At 40.0% G+C, this 24,396-nt stretch overlaps 1 protein-coding gene across 1 annotated transcript in view; it reads right to left on the minus strand.

Moving 5' to 3' along the window:
• The window catches only part of KLHL2 (kelch like family member 2), a 204,647-nt gene that overhangs the window by 24,054 nt on the left and 156,197 nt on the right, over positions 1 to 24,396 (minus strand). Inside the window, exons 9-11 of the mRNA XM_089670361.1 lie at positions 9,674 to 9,791; positions 6,604 to 6,801; positions 298 to 399 (exon numbers count right to left, since the gene is read on the minus strand). Of these exons, the coding sequence (XP_089526487.1) occupies positions 298 to 399; positions 6,604 to 6,801; positions 9,674 to 9,791 (418 nt within the window). The remainder of the gene's footprint in view (positions 1 to 297; positions 400 to 6,603; positions 6,802 to 9,673; positions 9,792 to 24,396) is intronic.

A 24,396-nucleotide genomic window follows, 5' to 3' on the forward strand; every position in this document is an offset into this window, starting at 1 on the left:
AAATGTCAGTTTTTCATGTAATATCAGAACCATCAGTCTTGAACAAGTCTGTTTATAAATGGATATGAACAAACTAGTCCAATCTTGATGAACTGAAGCTCTGGACAGTGGGAGTCAAACATTGCACAATGGCGACATACACAGCAACATGCAGTCACGGTAAGAGAATCTACTATTCCAGCTGTTCAACATTGGTGTTATATCTTTCAGCCTTAGGAGTTATAAATCTTGATTACTTAATTACTGGCCTTTGCATAGACACAACACAAGCTTTCAAACTAATGCACCATAGCTTACCACCAACAACACCAACTCCAACACTGCTTCTTCTAGTGTTCATTGGTGCAACATGAAACCATTCATTGGCTTTGAAATTATATGCTTCCACAGTTGCCAGTCCTACAAAACAGAGACGTTTCATTTTATCAAGGGATGGAACAGTAAATTCTAAAACTAAATAAAATCAGTTTAAACATTAACATGTTGCCATCTTTTTCTCTGGCTTGCAGCTTTCAGGCACCAATGTTAGGATCCATTTATGTGTGTGTGAACTCAAGTTTAAGCAAAAGCAATGTTCATGTATGGCAGTAGACTTACATTAGTTCTGTAAAAATTTGATAGTAGCTGGCGATTCTTTTTTTTTCAGTTGCCAGTACAGTAAGAAGCAAGATGTTGTATTGTCTCTTGGTGTCTTGTTTGTTAATTAGCTCATTCTCTTATTGTAATGGGAAAGGGGTCTAGCATACGGAAAGAGATTTTCCTTGGTCAAATTGCACAGGTGGCCCTTAAAGCGGAGTTCCACCCAAAAGGGGAAGTTCCACTTTAAAGATTGGTCCCCCGCTCCCCATTAAGGATTGGCACCTTTGGGGAGCGGGGGGAATGGGTACCCAAATTTGACAGGTACCCACTCCCACTTCCGCTGCGATTGCCTAGGCGATCGGAAGTGGAAGTTGTCCTCCTACCCTCCCTCCCCGTAGTCTTGTGGGACACGTGACATGGCCCAGAAGACAATGAGGCCATTCAGGAAGCGCAGCGATACTCGCACATGTGCAATGGGCACCCGGCTGTGAAGCTGCAAGCTGTCACAGCCGGGTGACCAAACTGAAGATGCCAGCGCCTGTAATATAGGATGGCCAGTAAAAAGAGCTGCGGTGGGGGCACCGCGGGATCGTGGGACAGGCGAGTGGCTGTTTTTTTAAAGTCAGCAGCTGCAGATTTTTACAGAGTGAGTGGAACTCCGCTTTAAGCCTAGTACACACGATCAGAAAACTATGCGAAAAATACAGTTTTCAAAGCGATCATACGATAATCTTATCGTTAGTACGATAATCTGATCATTAATACACAGCTTTTGACCCAATTTATTTGAAGGGACAAGCCAGATCGTATGATTTCCGTTGAATCAATACACTTTTTGTCCGAAAATACAAATGCAATACAATAAACTACATCACTTCCAAATTTTTATTCTGCCGTACAAGAATTTTCGCAGCTTTAGTAACCTCTTCACTTACGATATGAGACTAGCATGCAAAAAAAAAAAGAAAAAGACGATCATTTGTCCAATATTCTCATTGTGTGTACAGAGCTTTACAGACCCTGGAATTGATGGAATGCTAGTGTCAGGTCTGACCAAAAGAAAATATAGAAACCGTACCATAATTTCTAAAATGGGCAAACCATGAGCTATGTTTAGCTAGATTCAGAAAAAAACATTCATATGATATATCATATTACATGTATTGCAAACTTGCATATGACCAAAAACAATTTATTAGACCTTTCTATGCATTTCCACCTTTGGTTCACTTCTGTTTACAAGCTTATTTACAATCTTTAATCAATATTTTATGTAAAAAGGTAAAAAAAAAGTATATATACTACTGGGCAAAAGTTTTAAGCAGGTGCTAAAAAATGCTGTAAATAAGAATGCTTTCTGAAATAGAAGTTGTAATAGTTTATTTTTATAAATTAACAAAATGGAAAGTACATGAACAGAAGAGAAATCCAAATCAAATCTATATTTGGTGTGACCACCCTTTGTCTTCAAAATGGCATCAATTCTTCAAGGTACACTTGCACACAGTTTTTGAAGGAACTCAACAGGTAGGCTATTCCAAACATCTTGGAGAACCACATATCTTCTGTAGATGTAGGCTACCTTAAGGATCCTCCTGTCTCTTCAGGAAATCCCAGACAGACTCTATTATGTTGAGATCAGAGCTCTGTGGGAGCCAAAAGCATAACTTTCAGGACTCCTTGTTTGTCTTTATGCTGAAGATGGATCTTAATGACATTGACTATATGTTTGGGGTTATTTTGTTGCTGCAGAATAAATATGGGGCCAATCACACACCTCCGTGATGGTATGGAGTGATGGATAAGTATCTGTATTTCTCAGCATTGAGCACAGCATTGCTCTTAACCAAATGGCCAACTGTATTTGCATAAATCCAGCCCCAAACTCACAAGGAACCTCCACCATGCTGCACTGTTGCCTGCAGACACTAATTTTGGTACCGCTCTCCAGCCCTTCGGCTAACATACTGCGTCCTGCTACAGCCAAATATTTCAGATTTTGACTCATCAGTCCTGAGCACCTGCTACAATTTTTCTGCACCCAATTCCTATGTTTTTGTGCATAGTTGAGTCAGTCAGCCTTGTTTCCACCCTGGAGTTATGGGTTTTTGGCTACAATTCTTCCGTGAATATCACTTCTGGACAGATTTCTCTGGATAGTAGATGGGTGTACCTGGGTCTCACTGTTTTTGGCCAGTTCTGTGCTAATGACACTGCTGGACATCTTCTGATGTTGAAGGGACATAAACATGACATGTCTTTCTTCTGCTGCATTAAGTTTCCTTGTCTAACACCTGCGTCTACAGTCCTCCACGTTGCCAGTTACTTCTTCAAAGGAGCTTGAACAGCACATCTTGAAACCCGTCTGCTTTGAAATCTTTGCCTGGTAAAGACCTTGCTCATGCAGTATAACTGCCTTGTGTGTTGATGTGCTCAGTCTTGCCATTGTATATGACCTGTGACTTGAAAAGGACTTCCTCAGCCTCCCTTTAGCAGCAGAGTTGGCTGTTCCTCACCCAGGTTTAAGCCTCATACACAGCGGTTTCTGTTATTGACGGTTTCAACCTCTCATATGAAACTGATGATCATTAGCACCTGCTTGGTATAATTCATTAATCATACACTAATCCTCACAATGTGCAAATGTACAAAGTGTGCAAGTGTAAGAATTGATGCTGGTTTGAAGCCAAAAATGGTAGTCACACCATATATTGATTTGATTTTTCTTCTGTTTACTCACTTTGTATTTTAAAAATTAATAAAAAAAACAAATAAAATATATATTTTTGAAAGCACACTTATATTACAGCATTTCTTCACACCTACCTAAAACATTTGCACAGTACTGTGTGTATTTGTATTATACAGGGGTTAGACAAACAAATGAAAACACTACATGATCTGCAAGTGTGACAACATGTTTCGTGTTGAAAGCAGAAGTGATGTAACATTTTTTTGCTTTCGCTGTGTGATGAGACACCTAGCTAACAGGTGGGAAGCCTCACTTTCGTCATTCACTGTGTGCACTGCAAGTAACAGAGTCATATCAGAGCTGTTGGTGCCCACTTAGCTGAGACCTCTGTGACTGAAGCTGCCAATTTATTTGCCGTGTCACGAAGTACGGTATCAAAGTTTATGATGGCATATTCAATTTCTAGGAAAATGTCTGATAAGCAAAAGCACAGTCAGCATGATCAACTGACCGAAAAAGACAAAAGGACATTGCACAGGATTGTAACCCGGAATAACAAAACAACTGCTGCAAAAGTGACTGCAGAGCTCAATCTCAGTCTTCATGGGAGTAAGATTGAGCTCTACAGTCATTTTGCAGCAGTTGTTTTCCTATTCCGGGTCACAATCCTGTGCAATGTTCTTTTATCTCTTTCGGTCAGTTGACCATGCCGACTGTGCTTATGCTCATCAGATGATGTTTTCCTGGAAACTGTATATGCTATCATAACCTTTCATACTGTACCTCGCGACAAGACAAATAAATTGGCAACTTCAGTCACAGAGGCACCATCTAAGCGGCACCGACAATTTGCCCTCTTTGAAGCTCATTAAGCTCTGACATGACTCCGTATTACTAGCAGTGCATGCAGTGAATGACGAAAGTGAGGCTTCCCGCCTGTTAGCTAGGTGTCTCATTACACAGCAGAATCAAAAAAATGTTACATCACTTTCGATTTCAACGTGAAGCAGGTCTTCACATTCACTCCTGCAAATCATGTAGGGTTTCCATTTTTTTTGTCTAATCCCTTTATATGCAAAGGTAGTATTAACTACTTTAGGTAGCCAAACTAATTTTAAATGTCATTAACTTCAAGGTGCCTAAATGATTGCATATGTATTTGTTGTATGGTGCAGTCTCTCACTAGCATTATCAATTATCATAGCAGATTTTGTTTTATGAGTCTCCCCTGTAATATAGTTTGTATTATCTGTTGTCTCTGATAGAAAATCCTTTTTCTCCACTTTTTTCTTTAACATGCCTGGCTGTCCAACAAAAGTGGCAGTTACAGAGGTTGGGACAAACTATATAACCCGAGGTGCTTACAACTGTTAGCTTTTATTCATATCACTTGAACCTGCTTACTGAAAGAAAGGAATACAATTAATTACAAAGTGTTTGCTGGAGTTGTGCTTTAATGGCCGAGTTCACCTTCCCAGAAAATAGCCTATGCAATCAAGGGGACCCAGCTGATGTTAAAAAACCTGCAGCTTTGTAAAATGTTCATTAATTTTATTATCATACGTGTAAGCCATTTACCACCCCCCTGGAAACCTGGTAGAAAAACTCACAGTTAGCAGTTCCCAAGTCCTGCCTTGGTGCTAGGACTTCTGTAAAACTGGAAAGTAGCATCCAATGGTTTTCACTATGTCTACATTCACTAGCAATAAGTCAGGACGTGGGGATTGCTAAGAGGCAGAATTTTGGCCAGGTTTCCATGGGGGCCCAAATAGTCTACATGTATGGCAAAATTATTAACCATTTTACAAAACTGCACATTTTTAAACATCTACTGGTGCCACTTGACTTCACAGGCTATTTTCTCAAAAAGGTGAACTTGGGTTCAAGCTTTAATTTTTTCTTACTTTAAAGACCAATTACAGCCAAAATCAAAAAAGGGTGTCGCTTTGTGGAAAGTGCGAGCATAGTCAGGCTCTTTTGATGAGACCCTGTGATGGCCCTTTAGTTTTATTGAACTTCTGCACTGGAAGATTACGCCGGAGGGGTGGAGGTGGGGGGACATGATGGAGGAAGATTATTATGAGAAGGGGGACTCTAGATAAAAACAAAAACTTCTGTGGTAATGCCAACAACATACTGCATCATATAGGTATTTGTTTTTGTTTTGTCCATTGTTACAATTTAAATCAAACCTACTTGAATAGACATAGCAGACCTGCCTTTGTTAGAATGCTTTTGATGTTGCAACCCCCCCATTCTCCCGCTGTGACAGCAGGCGGGGGAGCCTCTCCCCGCATCAGATCTCACAATTTAAAAAAAGCGCAGCAGCCACATCATTCATTCACACATATCTGTGAATGAATGAACTACAACGGCTGCTTGTAATTCTCAAAGAACTGTGATGGCACTGATGAGGGCTCTCATATTTCATTGACTCTTTCTGCAATTCAGTAACTGTCTGCTATATTGAGTGCCTGCAGGAACCGACATTGTATCCGTGATCCACAGATTACAGGTGCAATGCTTTACAGGCTGTAGTGTAAGAAAAAAAAATACATGCAATTTATTTTACCTGAAAATTCATGTGCATTTAATATTATTATTTTAACCTTTAATTCTAAATGAGTTTATGACTTAGGACAGGCAAGTACAAATGAGATGTTAGGACAAGTTCACTTTTATATTGCAACTCTCAAGTTACAAACTGCTGACTTTAAAATATAATTGTACCTTATAGCCTAAGACCCTTTTTTCACAAAAATTACGATTGGGTACACCAGCGTTTTTCAAGAGAACCCGATCAGAACATCCATTCTCCTCTATGGAGTTGTGGGTATAAACAGGCAAGTGTTCGTTTACACCCACCTACAGCCAATCCGATCTGCTAGAAACAGACAAATGGGATCCATTCCCGTTCCGTCCAGCATATTGGATCAGATGGCAGTCAGGTGTTTACATCTGACCACTCAGAGGAGAGAGGGCTGTGTCTGTTTTGTATAAGTGGAGTGGACATGGACCTGCCTGCTCAGCAGGGATTAGTCATTAGATCCTCTGTTGAGCAAGGGGATCACAGCTGGAGTCCACCCAGTGTGAAATGATCCTTTTGTTGTAGTGCCTTCTGCTAGGCTTTTACTCACCTATCCTCAAACCAGCTAGTATTAAGAATTGACGGAAGTCTGTTTCTAATAATCAAATTTTTCTAACCTAAAAAATTCCAGCTAGTTTTTTAAATTTACAAGGGATTAATAGAAAATTATAAAATGCATATTACATATGGATATCACCTCACTTCGACAACATAATGCTCCTCATACACCAATTGGCTCATTTACCTGTACTGCCATCAAATCCTCCAACAGCATAGAGCAGCCCATTCAAGACAGCAGCTCCTAGAGTACTTCTCCTATCCTGCATGTTGGCCACACTCGTCCACTGATCCTTCACTGGGTCATACGAGTCTACTGTACGTACCCGAAGTGAACCGTTAAATCCACCAACAGCGAACACATGTCCATTCATGTATACCACACCTGCAGAAACAGCCATAAATAATGGTCATACCACTTTTATAACCTGCCAACATCATTACCAACAAACACGAAACCCACAGGGGTTATCTGTGTGTACAATAAAGCACAGAATTCAGTGGCAGCCATATATATTTCTAATAAATTGCAAGGAAAAGCAGTGAGTTAAACACAAGCACTATGTATTTACTTTTGGGCTTTGCAGAGTACAACTACAACTGCACATACTTTATATCAATATAGAGAATACTATTGTTTTTAGTGAATATAGGTGTCAGTTTTCACTGAAATCAGCTTACCAATTGAGACATCTAAAGAACTTCAGAGAGTGCCCTAAGTGTCTCACCATAAAGCAAAGCATCACCTGCATAATCCCTTTGTGCAACTTTCAATACATAAGCAAGATACAGCAATGTTTATTTTATTCTTGTAAATTATTCTTGAATTTGTTTGAGTCCCCAGATCTGCACATGTGGGGTGCCCACGATATGAATGGGAGCAGTAAACATTCCAGCTATGACAGAAGAGTTATGACAGTTCCTGTTTAAAAGTGATACAACTAAAGAAGGAACCTTCTTAGAACATAGGCATTCCCCGTTGCATCACATATTCAAAAAATAAGAGGATTACACCTCATTTCAGGACAGTGGATAGAGCTTGATTTCTTAAGTACCTTCAAACCTGAAGCTGCATAGTTATGTTGTCTCATTGGTTCCCAAATCCTACTCCATAGAAGCTATGGTCTTCATATACTGCACTAACGGTGGACAAAAAAACCTGAAACACTTACAGTGGGGAAAAGAATTATTTGATCCCCTGCAGATGTTGCAGGTTTGCCCACTTACAGAGAAATGGGATGATTTGCATGGCTCTATTCACTGTTCTGAAATGAGGAACAATCCTTATTTTTAGGATATGCGATTACTTTCTGTTCTACGAAGGTTTCACTGTGCTATGCACCGATTTGGTTGATGTGCTTCTTGATTCCTTTATTCCCTTCTCATTATAACCTGCAAGGATTAGATCTTCAGTCATGTTTTGTGTCCTTGCTGAGGTTATTGCCCTCACTTCCTCTGTGGTCACTTGGACAAGATTCTACCCAATGAGGACACAGAGAGCAATAAAAACCTGAGGGACATTCTAATCCTGTACACCTTAAAGCAGTGTTACACTAAAAAATGTATTATATTGCAAGTTATCATTCTTAGATGTGGTGGCTGCATTAGATTTTTTAGGCTTTTTTCCTTGATTTGGCCAATAAGTCAACTTCCTGTAAGCAGACCAAGCTGTCCAACAATAGTCTAACAAGGGTGCCTCTGTTTCCCCTCCAATGAAGAAGGAGATGCACAAAAACAGGATGTGAATTACTGGTCTGATCACCAGGTGAAAATAAAGGAAAAGCATTAAAAAAAAAAAAAAGTAATGCAGCTACAGCATTTAACCACTTGCTGACCATGCTATAGCTGAAAGAAGGCTACAGAGTGGGCATCTAGTTCTGAGAGGGCATCTATAGACGTCCCCCCAGGGCACCTTCTGTGATTGCTGTGTCCTTTGGACACAGATAGAGGTAAAGGGCCAATCACAGTGGACCTTTACCACATGATCAGCTGTGTGCAATCACAGCTGATCACATGTAAATAAAAAAAATTAGTTATCGGCTTTTCCTTTCCTCAGCGCTGTCACTGTGTGAGGGAAAGAATGCATATAAGCAATAACCGGCAATCCTGTAATAGCACACATTTACACTTCTAATCAGGGAACTGATAATCAGTGCAGCCCCATCAGTGCCAATCAGAGCCCATCAGTGCAGCCTATCAGTGCCCACCAGTGAAGAAGAAAAATTGCTTATTTGCAAAATTTTATAACAGAAACTAAGAAAAACTCAAAAGCTCAATTGCCATTGAAAGTTCGACAGTACTGAAAGCTAAAAATTATTTTTTTCATTTTCGGTCTTCTTTTATTTGTTTAGCAAAAATGTGAAAAAAAAAAAAAAAAAACACTCTGATGATTAAATGCCATAAAAAAGAAAGCTCCATCTGTCTAAAAAAAATATATAAAAATGTAATTGACCGTTGCATGACCGCTCAATTGTACTTGAAGGTGCAACAGCGCTGAAAGCTAAAAATTGGCCTGGACAAGAAGGGGGGCGAAAGTGCCCAGTATTGAGGTGGTTAAGTATTGGTGAGTTGCTGTATATAACATTTTGTTTTTTGGTTTAATAGCTGATATTCCACTTTAGGAGAGATAACTGGTAATAGAAGTAATTCAAAAATAAAGATTTGTGTTTTTAGTCCTGACGATAATACGTATAAATGAATTCACTAAAAGTGCAATACAAATATATTTGCCTGCTTCCCCTCTAGTGCCTAATTGTAATATGATTTTCACTAAACAATATCCTTATTCTACAAAAATAATCCACACACTTACTACTACTAGTTTATATGAAAATGTTTCTGTTTTTCTTCCTCCTTGAGCTCCCAAACCTCTAATTTTCCCCTTCACTTTTTTTTTTCTTTTAAACTAGTATTGCACATTAGTTGCGGTCATGTGCACAGCTCTATGCACACTACAAATTCCATAACCCTAGGTCATCTCAGAAGTGAGCAAATGAAGGCGGCTATGTTCCTACATAGAGTGGGACCATGAAGTACAAATGTAGCCACCCTTTAACAAGAAGTCAGTTCATCAGAGAACTTTGAGTTACGAATAGAACTGTCTTTTTTCTAACCATAGTTTAGTGTCACTTTAAATACTCTTCTAGGTAAGAATCAGTTAAACAATCAGCACTTCTTCAGCAGTCACTGTCACACTGATGCTGTTGTCTGGGTCAGAGTTCATAGCAGATAGGATTGTGGAATACAGGTGAACAAACCTGATCTGCATCGTCTTGAAGGTAATTCAGCCACTTGGTGCCACTGTTCCTCTTTGAAATCATAGCACTCCACGCTGCGAATCGCCTTAGGCGCCTGACCTCCAACCACCACCATTAACTGCAGAAAGAATAAAAAGAAAGAATGTGATTCAATTACTTCTTCTCCCCTACTGCTTTCCACGTGAACCACATAAAGCAACAGGCAATAAACAGTGACAGCAAAGTATGATCACGTGCATTGTATGGTTACAGTCATCCGTGAAGTGTTTTCTATTTATTTTCAGTGTAAACATACTCTGCAATAACACATACAATTTAGAATCTTGGTCAAAGTGGTAGTGTGCCAGGGGACGCAGGCAGGAGGGAACATATCACATCTGGTGGACGTGTCTGAAGGTCAAGAGATTCTGGATTCGGACATACAATTTCATACACAATGACTCAAAGAAACCTCAAAATATCAACCTTACAGGCCCTACTGAACCAGCATATAGAGGGGACACCAGGACATACTAAAAAGCTGATCTTGTTTATATTCATTCCCGCAAAGAAAGCAATCATTAGGTCCTGGAAGTCTACATCCATCCTTACATTAGTAAAAGCCAAACTTTCATGGTGAATGAACAATGTTCTACCATTTTGAATGACAAAATGAAACCTTTTGCAAAAATCTGGGACCTATGGATAGAATACATCGCTGGAAGAACTAAGAGAGCTCTATGCTCTGGACCCGCAGGATGGATGGAAAGTAGCACTTGGTTTTAATTTTCCCTTTGCTTCCTATTCCTTTCCTACTTTTTTGTTTCTATCCTATTTATTTTTACTAATACTTTGATAATTAAAATGTGGAATGCTAAAACCTATATGTCTGGAAGAGCACAGTGTTCTACAAGGAATGTGTATTAATAGGATTCACATTGCTATGCTGTGACCTCAAGCTCTTTGAAGGTGGGGGGAGGGCAGTAGGGGGGGACATAGGTGGTAGACACACACACCCAGCATACAGAGAATTATTTATTGCAGGTACTTATATATTGCCGTCAATTTACGCAGCACTTTACATATATATATAGTTCATTCACATCAGTCCCTAACACTCATGGGGTGAACAATCTAAAGTCCCTAACTCACATTCATACATACACATACTAAGGCCAATTTAGACAGGAGCCAATTAACCTACCAGCATGTCTTTGGAGTGTGGGAGGAAACCCACACAGGCACAGGGAGTACATGCAAACTCCAGGCAGGTGGTGCTGTGGTTGGGATTCAAACAGACGACCTTAATACTGCCAGGCGGAAGTGCTAACCATTTAGCAACTTCATGTTTATTGTAGACACAATGGAAATAGCCTGATTTCTGGACATTATAATAGAAAGAACAGTATGTACAACCTAAAAGTGAATGTAAATGTTCAAGGTTAAAAAAAAAAACATGTCATACTTATCTGCTCTGTGCAATTGTTTTGCACAGAGAATGCCTGAACCTCCTCTACTCAGGTCTCCCTGCTAGCACTCCTGACCTCTCCTCCCCGCTGACTAATTCCATAGCAAGGGGCTTGTTATGGGGGCATTCGTGCATGCTTGCTCCAGAGCCGGCTGTGTGTGTCCATTGGCACACAGAGTGCGGCTAAGCACTGCCTCTGCACTCATTACTCACTGCCTGTGATTGACAGCAGCAGAAGCCAATGGCTCCTGCCTTTCTGTCCAATGAGGAGAAAAAGAGTTGCTGCTCTTGTGCACATTGCTGGATCGAAATAGGGCGCATGTGAGCATAAGGAGGAGCTGGGGAGGAAACTTAATGCAGAAAATGCATTAGGGTAAAAAACACCTTTAGAACCACTTAAAGGATAATAAGAAAAATATTGAAAAAGAAAATTGAAGTATGCTGTGCTTTGCTATATATGTGCAGTGGGCTGCTGTGGCTGACAGAAGGCCTGTGATACACAAACACTAGCAAGTCACATGACAATCTTGCTTGTGACAATCAAGCTAATGGAGGTCGAGTCCTGCTTTGGGGACATGCTGGAAAATGTGTGATCATACAGTTAGGGCTTTTTCATACCAAATGCTTTAGAGGCATTTTTTAAAATGCATCCTGAATGCACACGCAGTAAAAGCAATGTTTTGTAATCACCCTAGTTCATACCAGTGCTGTTCCATGCTTGTATTTTTTGCAGCAAAATGGGTGCAAACACAACGAAAATCACATAAACACACCATATTCCTTAGCACCCTGAAGACTGAAATGGAAAAAAAACAGAAAACACACAGGATACATTAAAAAACATATTTAAGCCGCATGTAAATGCACAAGTGGAAACGCACACTAAACAAATTGTGTTGTGAACTAGCCCTTTTCCGTTTTTTGTCCCATAAAATAGGTATCAACTCTGCAGGGAGTGTGCACTGTATCTTACATATCAGTTGGACTTCAGTTATACCTGGATTTGACCTTCAAAACACAATGCATATAGCAGGGGCAGACTGACAACTCATGGGGCCCCCGGGCAATAGGGGATCATGGGGCCCCTGTGTCCTTGCCAAAACTCAAAAAAGCCTATGAAAAAAGGTACCAGGGGCATCTCATGGGTCCCCCTACTGACCCCGGGCAGTGCCCGAGTTTCCAAATGGTCAGTCCGCCCCTGGTATATAGTTTCCTCTGTCATATTACAAGAAAAAAAAAAAGTAGTAAGGCAATACATGTGTGATGCATGTACAGTACACTATGCATCCCTTCCAAAGTGACTCCAGAACAGGTTCATCAAACTCGTCATAGAATGACAGATAGCATAAATTACATATTCCTGCCTACAACACAATATCACTTTGTAGGCATAAAAAAGTGATCTGTGGGCTCGTAATTACATACTAAAGAACAATCTCCCTTTGCATGAATCTGCTCTCCCACACTATTGTTATTCATCACTTTCACATTATACTGCACTATGTAGGCGTTATCCCTTCACTGAAGTAACACTCTATCTCCAAGTCTAATGTGACACAACTTGCCAAACTCACGTAAAACATTCACAAAATCTCGGTTTTGTAATTTCACAGCCCATAGTATTCTGGGCGAGGTCACTGTCCTACCCAACAACTATGAGAATGCTTCTTGTTATCAAAACACTTCTGCTGTCTCCATCCATCAAACACATATCTAGTTATTAGTATGATGCTTACCGTACATTAAAGTAGAATTCCAGCCTCAACCCAACAAGCCTTAAAATGTCCCCTCTCTGTTTCTATTATCTGGTCACGTGATTGCCTGTGTCAGCCAGCAGCAGCTGCAGGGGAGAGGAGAGAGCACTTGACAGGGTCTGGGAAAACCTGGGAGCAGTGACATCACCCATAGGCTGTTGTCAGCACTCCCTCTTCTCCCCTGCAGCCGCTGACACAGGAGAGCCAGATAACATGAACAGAGAGGATTGAAAATAGGTAAATACATAGATCTTTTTTTTTTACACTCGTTAGTCATCATAGGTGTTAAGAGTAGGGAGGAGACATTTTAAAACTAGTTAGGTTAAGACTGGAATTTCACTTTCAAGAGAAGCAGTCATATACAGGCCTCTGCACTAATGCAAACTCTCCTATGAACGTCTTTTATTGTTCCCTTTTAGGTTAGCCATACATTCCACAATTTCCTTTTAGACTTACCAAAACCATACAATATGAGGTCAAACCTAAACGCTTTCCGTTTGTATGGAATCAGGCAGGTTCTTGCACTACATAGTTGAAGGTAAATCTAAAGAAAATTGAACAAGAAAATTGTGTATTGTATGGCCAGCGTAAGCCTGTTAAATATACAATTGAAATGGTTTTGTTATAAAGTCCAATAAGTGCAAAAAACATCCCAAAAAATCCAAAATGAAACAAAACAAAAAAAATAAAAACCACAGGCACACAAAAAAAACCTGCTGACATTGTGAGCTGATAACCGTGTATATATGGATTGGTGGGTTGCAGTTTAGTTCTATGGTTTAGATGCAAGAGCATCCCCCTATGAGGTAGTATATAAAAAGAATAAAAAATACTCTATTTGTTGCCAATTAACTATACTGCTCTTCTACTTCATACCAAAAACAACTTGCCTTTAATAGTGGAAACTGTATTCCACTGTTACAGGTAAGTTAGTTTTGGTCTGCCAATGATGGTCAAACCATTGTGAGTCTGAGAGCTTTTCTTATACATATATACGACTAAAGCCATAGTTCAGATCTATCAGCAATGATGACATTCCCAGGATCCGTCTGCCTCTACATAGAAGGGCACATGTTTTGGGCAAATACTACAGCATTTGACAGAATAGTTTGTATCATTGAGAAAGTAAACGTTCACTCAACTGGAACTTTATAATATCGTAATAAATATGTATCAATAATGTAACTTTTACACGATCCAATCACTTGTATTGACTTTCAGGGGCAGCACAGTGGCTAAATGGTTAGCACTTCAACCTGATAGAACTAGAGTTGTTGGTTTGAATCCCAACCACGGCACCACCTGCCTGGAGTTTGCATGTTCTCCCTGTGCCTGCGTTGGTTTCCTCCGGGTACTCCGGTTTCCTCCCACACTCCAAAGACATGCTGGTAGGATAATTGGCTCCTGTCTAAATTGGTCCAAGTATGTCTATGTATGAATGTGAGTTAGGGACCTTAGATTTTACGCCCCTTGAGGGTTAGGGACTGATGTGAATGTACAAAATACATGTAAAGCACTGTGTAAATTGACAGTGCTATATAAGTACTTGAAATAAATAAAAATAAATAAATACATTTCAGTGCTCTAAAGTCAATCTGAATGTAGTGCTACTTGTAGGGCATGTATGAGTTGTAAAAATGATATACCGTACGCTGGAATGCCTTTTGGTAAAATGAATTACCTTTCAGGTAATAATAGTTTGAATGATAGAAGGAACAGCATACAAATATCAAAAATTCCAAATAGATTATTGTTTTTCTATCACTAAAGGGATAATTGGGGAAAACAGTTCTATAACGGATCTAGATCTGATATTAGAAAACAAAATTGAAATTTTTTTTTATTAACTGTAAAATCTTTGTTACTCTACACTACTGCTGCATATTCCTGAATTAGGTTTCTCCTCCAGAGCAGAGAAGTACTGTTGCTCTCTCTACTTGCACAGGGTGACTAGTGTATTTAAATGAAAGTTTTTGCGCCTGCAGTTCAGCTTTTTTAATACTGCATATAGTAAACCGTAAAACACAACCTATACAGGCATTCTCAGAAATTCCTTTAGCTATTAAAAGCAAAAATAAGCTAAGATATCTCAACGTCTCTGGTTCTTGTCATAACTTCCTGTTGGAAAATATCTGTGCAGTCTATCACTGATTATTTCTTTTTCCATAAAGGAAAAGAGAATGATCCTCTTACTGAGCAAAACCCATATTCTTTTTTTCATCTATTTCAAGCATAAATTCCAGACAGATTACAGAGAGGCAGCAATTTGAGCAGATTACATCACCTATTACTCCCAATCAGGGGCGGACTGACCATTTGGAAACTTGGGCACTGCCCGAGGGTCTGGGGTCAGTAGGGGGCCCCATGAGATGCCCCTGGTACCTTTTTCATAGGCTTTTTTGAGTTTGGGCAAAGACACAGGGGCCCCATGATCCCCTGTTGCCCGGGGGCCCCATGAGTTGTCAGTCTGCCTCTGCTCCCGATGAGAAGTCAGCCCTTCTATGTCTATCCAAAATATACAGTTATTAAACTTGAACGGTGAAAAGCTGAGAAACATCTTTGAGGGTAGATGCTTATTCATCTCATCTTTTCGGAAACTAGATTTGCAGTTTTAGGTTAGAAGCGGAGAACTTTTTTTGAGAGATTTTATCTCTTTTTGATTTGCAGGTTTACATTTAGAAGCTAAGCAGGTTTACTTTTAGAAGCTAAGAACTTGCTTCAGGCTAGTTGATCACGATCTCAACTTTTTGGGGTCTTGATTATTTAAAGTGTTAAAGTTAGAAGCTGAGAACTTTGCAAGTGGATGGCCCTGATCCAGTCTTTTTGGAGTCTTGATTATTTGCAGTTTTAGATTAGAAACTGAAAACTTCCCCATCCTGGAAGTCACACGCCCTATCCAGCCCCCTTTCTCTTCCCTCTTTTCTGATTTTCTATACTCCTTTTGTCTCCTCCTTTATTTCTTCCCTTCCTCTCTCTTTGGTTATTTTATTCAATTCATAAAGTTGTTGTAACCATACAGTTGCTTGAAGGCCTTGAGCCTCATATTTACCTACTTGTTGAATATGGCACCACTTGCAATATTTCACTGTATGTACAGTACTTTATCCCTGTAACCCAATAAAAAGTTTGAACAAGAAGCTGAAAACTTCAAGGGTAGATGCCCCGATCTCGTCTTGTTTATTTGTACTGTACTTTTAGGTTCTTCCAACTTCTCCACACATGACAATTAAGCATAAGGTGCCTTGAAATACTGAGGTTGAATGGAATTACAGGGTACTGTGTACAGTCTCAGCACAGTAGGTCTAAGCATTAAACTGTAAGCAAAGTTTTCCCCTCAGTCATATGGAGTGGTAGTCGTTTCCATGACGACTGATGAAGGTATAGAGACAAACAAGGACAGCACACAAAGAATTGTAGGAAGAATGCAAACACATTAACACTAGAAATAAAAACAAAAGCGAAAAAAAAAAACCCAGACAAAAACGTTATATGTTAAAATAAAAAGAAACATTTATACCACTACCCTTATACTCAATTCTTATACCAAATATTAGAAAGTGCAACAGGCACAGATTAATGCTAAATTCCAGGCAAGCAGCTTACAAAACAGTATATGTACAGTACAAACATGCTAAAGGATATGGTATTCTGTTTGGCCAGTATTATAATCCAGACACCCTTACAAGACAGTAGAGCTAAGTCTGTGAGGACTATTCTGCAGTTAGTCAAATATAAAAGCATATCAACTTTTAAAATGTTGACTGTGTTTGAGGCTGGGTTCACACTGATGCGGTGAGGAATTCGCAGTGTTTTCTGTGCGAATTCTGCTCCACATCAGAATCGCACCCCGTTCATGCGAACTGATGCGCGTATATATGTTAAGTAAACAACACCCCGAAATCGATCTGCAAAACGCGGTGCGATGTGCAGAATCGGATCGCATAGGTGTGAATATCAATGCGATCCATTTCTAGCGCGGAACCAAAAAAGGGTCCTGTACCTCTTTGGTGTGGGTGCGGTGCACTTATAGCCATACAAAATGTGTGGCTCCAATCGCACCGCACACATATCGCATGTGATTTGCACAGGAATGCGGTGCGGTTCCTGTGCGAATCACATGCGGTGCACCGCATTAGTGTGAACCTAGCCTTAAGGTTAGGAAAATGAAAATTAATAATTGTCACTGATATGATAGATGAACCTGTTTCTATCCACCTGAAGAAGCTTGATCGTGAAATGTGTTGAAGCAAACAACCACTCCCCTATCCTTCTACATGGTTTGAATGGTTATGCCCAACTTCATGACACAATATGGTTGATTTACTAAAACTGGAGAGTGCAAAAATCTGACGCAGCTCTGCATCATAGCCAATAATTTTCTAACTTCAGCTTATTCAATTAATCTTTGACAAAAAAACTGGAAGCCCATTGGCTTCTTTGCAGAGCTGCGTCAAATTTTTGCACTCTACAGGTTTAGTAAATCAACCCCAATGTGTACCAAGGGAATGGGTCATATAGAGACAGTCTTTTTGTGCAAGCATATATGACATATACAGTGCCTTGAAAAAGTATTCATACCCCTTGAAATTTTCCACATTTTGTCATGTTATAACCAAAATCGTAAATGTATTTTATTGCCACTTTATGTGATAGACCAACACAAAGTGGCACATAATTGTGAAGTGGAAGAAAAATGATGAATGGTTTTCAAAATTTTTTCCAAATAAATATGTGAAAAGTGTGGAATGCATTTGTATTCAGCCCCCCTTTACTCTGATACCCCTAACTAAAATCTAGCGGAACCAATTGCCTTCAGAAGTCATCTAATTAGTAAACCTGTGTGTAAATAATCTCAGTATAAATACAGCTGTTCTGTGATGCCCTCAGAGGTTTGTTAGAGAACATTAGTGAACAAAGAGCATCATGAAGGTCAAGGAACACAACAGACAGGTCAGGGATAAAATTGTGGAGACGTTTAAAACAGGATTAGGTTATTAAGAAAAATCCCAAGCTTTGAATATCTCATGGAGCACTGTTCAATCCATCATCTGAAAATGGGAAGAGTATGGCACAACTGCAAACCTACCAAGACATGGCCGTCCACCTAAACTGACAGGCCGAGCAAGGAGAGCATTAGTCAGAGAAGCAGCCAAGAGGCCCATGGTAACTCTGGAGGAGCTGCAGAAATCCACAGCTCAGGTGGGAGAATCTCTTCACAGGACAACTATTAGTCATAAACTCCACAAATATGGCCTTTATGGAAGAGTGGCAAGGAGAAAGCCATTGTTGAAAGAAAGCCATAAGAAGCCCCATTTGCAGTTTGCGAGAAGCCATGTGGGGGACACAAACATGTGGAAGAAGGTGCTCTGGTCAGATGAGAACAAAATTGAACTTTCTGGTCTAAAAGCAAAACGCTACGTGTAGCTGAAACATAACACTGCACATCACCCTGAACACACCATCCCCCTGTGAATCATGGTGGTGGCAGCATCATGTTGTGGGAATGTTTTTCTTCAGCAGGGACAGGGAATCTGTTCAGAGTTGATGGGAAGATGGATGGAGCCAAATACAGGGCAATCTTAGAAGAAAACCTGCAAAAGACTTGAGACTGGGGTGGAGGTTCACCTTCCAGCAGGACAATGGCCCTAAACATACAGCCTGAGTTATAATGGAATGGTTGATATCAAAGCATATTCATGTGTTAGAATGACCCAGTCAAAGTCCAGACCTAAATCCAGTTGAGATTCTTTGACAAGACTTGAAAATTGCTATTCACAGACATTTTCCATCCAATCTGACAGAGCTCGAGTTATTTTGCAAAGAAAAATAGGCAAAAATTTCACTCTCTAGATGTGCAAAGCTGGTAGAGACATACCCAAAAAGACTTGCAGCTGTAATTGCAGTAAAAAGTGGTTCTACAAAGTATTGGCTCAGGGTACCTGATTACAAATGCATGCCACACTTTCCAGAAATGTATTTCTAAAAAACTTTGAAAACCATTTATCATTTTCCATGCACTTCACAATCATGTGCCACTTTGTGTTGGTCTATCACATAAAATCACAATAAAATACATTTACATTTTTGGTTGTAACATGACAAAATGTGGAAAATTTCAAGGGGTATGAATACTTTTCAAGGCCCCGTATGGTGGTTAAAAGTTGGCTGTTCCTTATGCATATATTTTTGTTTTAATACGGTTTTATCTTTAACTATTCAATAAAAATCTGTAAGTTTATTTTTACTAATATGAGTTGATTACTTGGCACCTCAAAAGTATAAAGGAGAGAGGGAGAGAGAGAGAGAGAGAGAGAGAGAGAGAGAGAGAGTGTGTGTGCGTGTGCGTAAAACTTACACTACTAAAAAGTGTGTATAAACAACATATACACTAAAAAGTAATCACTTATTCATATAAAAAAATAGATCCACAAACAAATATCACAAATACCTACAGTATAATTGCAGTACTTGCGACCTACTGCTCTCAGGTATTTGAGGTGATTAATCACCAGCTGTAATTGACTGTCACCCTCCCCAGCTCTATTGGGCATTCATGAGGATTCCCAACGTTCTCATCACACTAAACTGTTGATCTCATATCTCCTCTACTATGCTAAAAAATACATTTTAATGAAGTGCACGTTGTCTGCTCTTCCTGGGGTTCCCTCCTAGGAGGTCATGGTGGGCACAGCTCTATGTATAAATTAACATTTTTCGGGGTTGCCCCTGGACATATGACAATGTGTGGTCTCCCTGGACCTCAGGTTAGGGCGTTTGCATTTAGTGTGCGCCGGATTTGCAGACTGTGGGCAGAGTCCAGGGTTATGTTCCCTTACTATATCTCCCCCCCCCCTCACCCCTCTCCCATTTCTTCTACCCCTCTACCTCCCCTCACTCCCTAGCCTCTCCTTCCCTGATTTTCTCTGCACCTTGATCATCGCGCCCCTCTTGCCCCTTCCCGGCTTTCCTTTTTGTTCCCTGAGTACTGGATTTCTACACTTACTGGGCTTGTGTCTATGTCTGTAATTATGTAGACAGCTTCTATTGTATTAATAAGTAAGTAAATGTATCGGTATACTACTAAATGCTAATGCAATAAGTGATATGGAACTCCAGGACGCCAAATTATACTTTCTCCCCGAAAGTCAAAAACACATAGTCCAACTCTTATTCAGCGTCTCCGTATCAAAAAAAAAAAACCCAATAGTGCAGATGTCTTCTATTTGAAAATTATTCTTTCTTTCACAAGTGATAAACTCCTCTTCTTCTGAGGCTGATGAAATCGGAAGTAATGAAAAGCGTCATGACGTAAACCGGAAGTTACGGAGCAGCCATTTTGGAAAAGGTTTTCATACAGTTTTTCCAGTAGGAGTTTATGCCAAGACACCATGCTTGTTTGTAAGCATATTTCATTATTAAAGAGCAATATCCCTATTCATTGCCTACTACACTATTTTGAGTATACTTTGTCACATGTTATGATGCCATTGTGACTCAGACACGCTGTGGAGTGAGAAGAGCCCCCCCCACCCCCCCAACATTATTTTGATGCGAGGGGAGCACGTATGCTATTGTTAAGATATGACACTATATATAATTCCTTTGGAGGTACATTTTCCATACGAAAGTGGACGAATTTAGGAGTTCAACCACGAAGGAAGGTGGATTTTGTGGACGCTCTTCCAAATTTTTAAGAGGGTAAAAGTGAGCATGACAGAAGGTTAGACATGGGCACATGGTGGAGTGGAGTGTTTTACACGTATTTGCACTAATTTTGTAAGTGCGTTTTTTTGTGTTGGATAACATGCGATTTGGGTAATGCACTATATGCGATGTATTTTTTGAGGGTATTAAGTGGAAGAAGAGGAGTTTATCACTTGTGAAAGAAAAAAGAATTTTCAAATATTAGACATCTGCACTATTGGGGTTTTTTTTTTTTATACAGAGACGCTGAATAAGAGTTGGACTATGAGCTTCTATTGTATTGGCTGTTGAACTGGCTTATTTTCTGTTGCAAGTATCCTGTGGATTTGTACTGCACTAAACCTTGTCATTATTTTGTGTTCTATTCTGTAATTGCTTTTAACTGCAATAAAGCATCCCTGTTTTGTCAAAAAAATAAAAAAAGTTATTGCAGTAAGTCACACAATACCGTCTGAGGGTCGATAGATGTCAAAGTAAGTATAAACCTTAGACCAGTGTTTCTCAAACTTATTTTCAGTCAAGGCACACTGTAAAATTCTGCATAATCTCAAGGCACCTCATTCTAATTTGTAAAAAACTATTCTAATAGTTTTACATAATGCAGCAACATCCACACGCTAGAACACTCAGCTAATGTGACCCCAATGCTGATGGAGAGGGGCAGGGGAGAAGCAAACAAGGATACTGTGCAGGCACCCGAAATCCTACTTATAAAGTGATGATGTCATTGGTTGTTAGGACGCCAGCAGCTAAAAAGTCTTAAAAGTGAACAATGAAAACCTGTGGCTTTGTGTACTAAAAGGCAGGCTTGATCCACCCGCTGGTTTGTATACAGTTTTTGGGGAACTTTTAGGCATTTTGCCAAGGTACTCCTGAAGAAGCCTGAAGGCACGCTGGTTGAAAAAGGCTGCCTTAGATATAGATTCTTCTCAAAGCAACAGTAGCAAATCCTTCCTTGGATTCAGTAATTTTGCAAAGTCCATGCACAGTCAAGGTTTCTATCATATCCAATCCTTGGGTACTTTCAGCTTCTGTGCAAAATACTACACAGTAGGATGCACGTTCTGGTCCTCATCCTCTGGGCAAGCTTTTCAGTTTATGTGACATAATGATATGTTACACGTGTTTATTTCTTCTCAGCTGTGTTTGTGCTGTGGGTCTATAAAGAAGTGCTTTGTTACGGATTCAGGAGAAATATTGAGCCAAAGGCATTGAGAAACCACTTAGAGCAGTGATGCCTGTCCCTGCTGTGCAGATAATCTGTGCTTCCTCAATAGAACTGGCTTAAAACCAATTTTTTTTCTCTCATTCACAGTTTTCTGAAAAGATGATGAGGCTAGTATAAGGCCAGGCACATGTGTGGATCTTTTGGCAAATTTCACAAAAATAATTTGAAAACTGCTTATAGTTGGTATAATCACAGCTAGTTCAAACCCCATTTCAAGTAATTCCCAGCTGGGCTCTATTTTGTTGAATGGACAGAAGAGGTTTTTAAATATGCTGGGAAAATACCATAAATACTGAGATAATTATATTATGAACAAGCACTTGTTATGGATTATTAATGCTTACCGTAGAAGATAATTATTACCACAGCACAGAATAATCAAATCAGTAGTAGAGACTGCACATTGTACAGCTGACATGTTGGATTGGGCCATCCCTTGGCTGAGTATTTGGGGATGTCTCTGCTGGATTGGGCCATCTCTCTGCTGAATATTTGGGGAAGTCTCTTTACTGAATTGGACCATCTGCTGAATAGGGCTGTCTCTTTTCTGCTATTTGTCCAAAATATAACTCCTTACTGTTAAATCTTGAAAGCACTGTCAGCTTGGAATACATTTTTAATTTTCATATATTAAGTTATAAGAGTGTTAAAATAAAAGTGGGTGCACTGAAGGACTGGAGTGGCCAGTGGGTGGGCCCTGGGGAATGTGGTTGTCAGGTCATGGGGCCCAGGCCTAAAGCTGTGTAAGGGGTCCCAAAATTCTGATGGCTGCCCTGGATATCATCAGACCCGAAAATAGCCTGCCCAGCACCCTGCAGGGCACTGATGCAGGCTAGACAGGAGAGAACCTGATGCTCTAGCCTTCCTAGTGTCTACTGCTCATGCTGTCACTCTGATCCGGCGGTGCGGTACAACAAAGGGGGGGAGGATGTGGGAATTGGTGAAGTACCATGTTTTACTGCAGAAGGTGACACCAACCCTAGTGACGCCATTGGTCGGATTCCTGGGGTCAGGTTTCGGTAATAGCAAGTAGATTAAGGGAGTTGGAGAGGAAAAGGTCATTGACATAGGCAAGTTTGTTAGAGACTGGGTGGGCATTCCAGAGGGCACACATAAGGGGGACAATGACTCGTGGAAGCAGGGGAATTGAGACAGTGAGGATTATGGCTGCTTCCAGAGAAGGTAGGCTGCCGATTCTGGGGGTGAGAGTTATTTGGTGGAGGGCCAGGGTCTTGGGCGATATCCCCAGACGTTATGAGTAGTAAGAGGGTGAGGGCAGTAAGGTGTGAGCGGGATTTATACGAGGGCAAGTGCTGCAGTGAATTGGAAGTGGTGACACTGTGTGGGTTCAGAAAGAGCAGGAGGTGAGAAGTGCAGTAATATTGAGAGGGCAAACGTGAGGAAGGTGGGGTAAAGAATTGAGAGTTTGAGGAGAGAGGGAGTTATTGCAAAGAAGGATATTAGTATGAGCATGTTGGAGGGTGGAGAGATGGGAAAAAAAGAAGGCAGAGGGAGAGAGAAAAGATGAAAGGCAACTTCCAGACAACTTTGGAGCACTAATATTTGTACTTTCTTTTATAGAAATGCCTTAAAGTGCCTTCAAAGGTCCTTAGAGAGTTCTATGTATTTGGCATGATGCCTCCACACAAGTCAATATCAAAAAAGAACACCAGACCCTGGATATAGGAGGTATAAAAGACTACACCGGCATATTCCTTATGGAGGTTTTAATCATTGGCACCTGATATGGAACACCAAACTGAAATTCTAATTTCATGGATTTAAAGTGGTAGTCAATGTGGTGTGTACCTCATTTTGCCATGGCAATCAGTAATTTTGCTAAAAAAACAGAGTAAGTTGGACAAGGGACACATCTCATCATAGTTAGCGAAGCCTTATCCAGTGGATTAAAGCTGACTATATGCTAGTTTTACTTCAGTGGGCTGAAAAAGATTTAAAAAAACCCTAACATTTCTCCATTCACACAAACTAGGTATTTTTTGCCGCTAAATGTCCGCAGTCTGATGGCCACTTTCATTTAATCCACTTCCACTACTAGACCGTAAAAGGAGAAGAAGCACAGTGATGAGCTCATGAGTCACTCCATGTCACACTTTCTCTTATCTGCATACTTTTTGTCACCACATGAACAGACTAGCTCCATGTACTTACTCTTCCTCTCAGACTCCATCTCTGCTGTATAAGGTCTACAAGAGGCTGATCTTAGGTCCAATTATGGCAACCACACTGTTTACATTACAAAAATACATTTAATTATGTTTTACAGATTACAGAACTGCATTGATTGTGTCTTTTCGTGTCTAATGTTCATCTTTAAACTATTACATTAGCCCAGCTGTTTATTTGCATATAAACAAGATGAACTTTCCATCAGGCATGAGTCACATAAAGCGTATTTATTAGAACAGTAAAATATAATCAATATACATTGACCTTTTTAGGCTGCATGAAGTCCAAACCATACTCTGAATCCTAGACAGTTTGCCAAAACTAGACATTGTAAGCAGCAAATCTAATTAATAACATCTTAGAAGAAGAAGAAAAAAAAAAAAAAAAAAAGCTTGCACGC

This window comes from Staurois parvus, unplaced genomic scaffold (genome assembly GCF_062004578.1).
Source record: "Staurois parvus isolate SC_StPar_1 unplaced genomic scaffold, SC_StPar_1.0 ptg000090l, whole genome shotgun sequence".
Classification (NCBI taxonomy): domain Eukaryota; kingdom Metazoa; phylum Chordata; class Amphibia; order Anura; family Ranidae; genus Staurois; species Staurois parvus.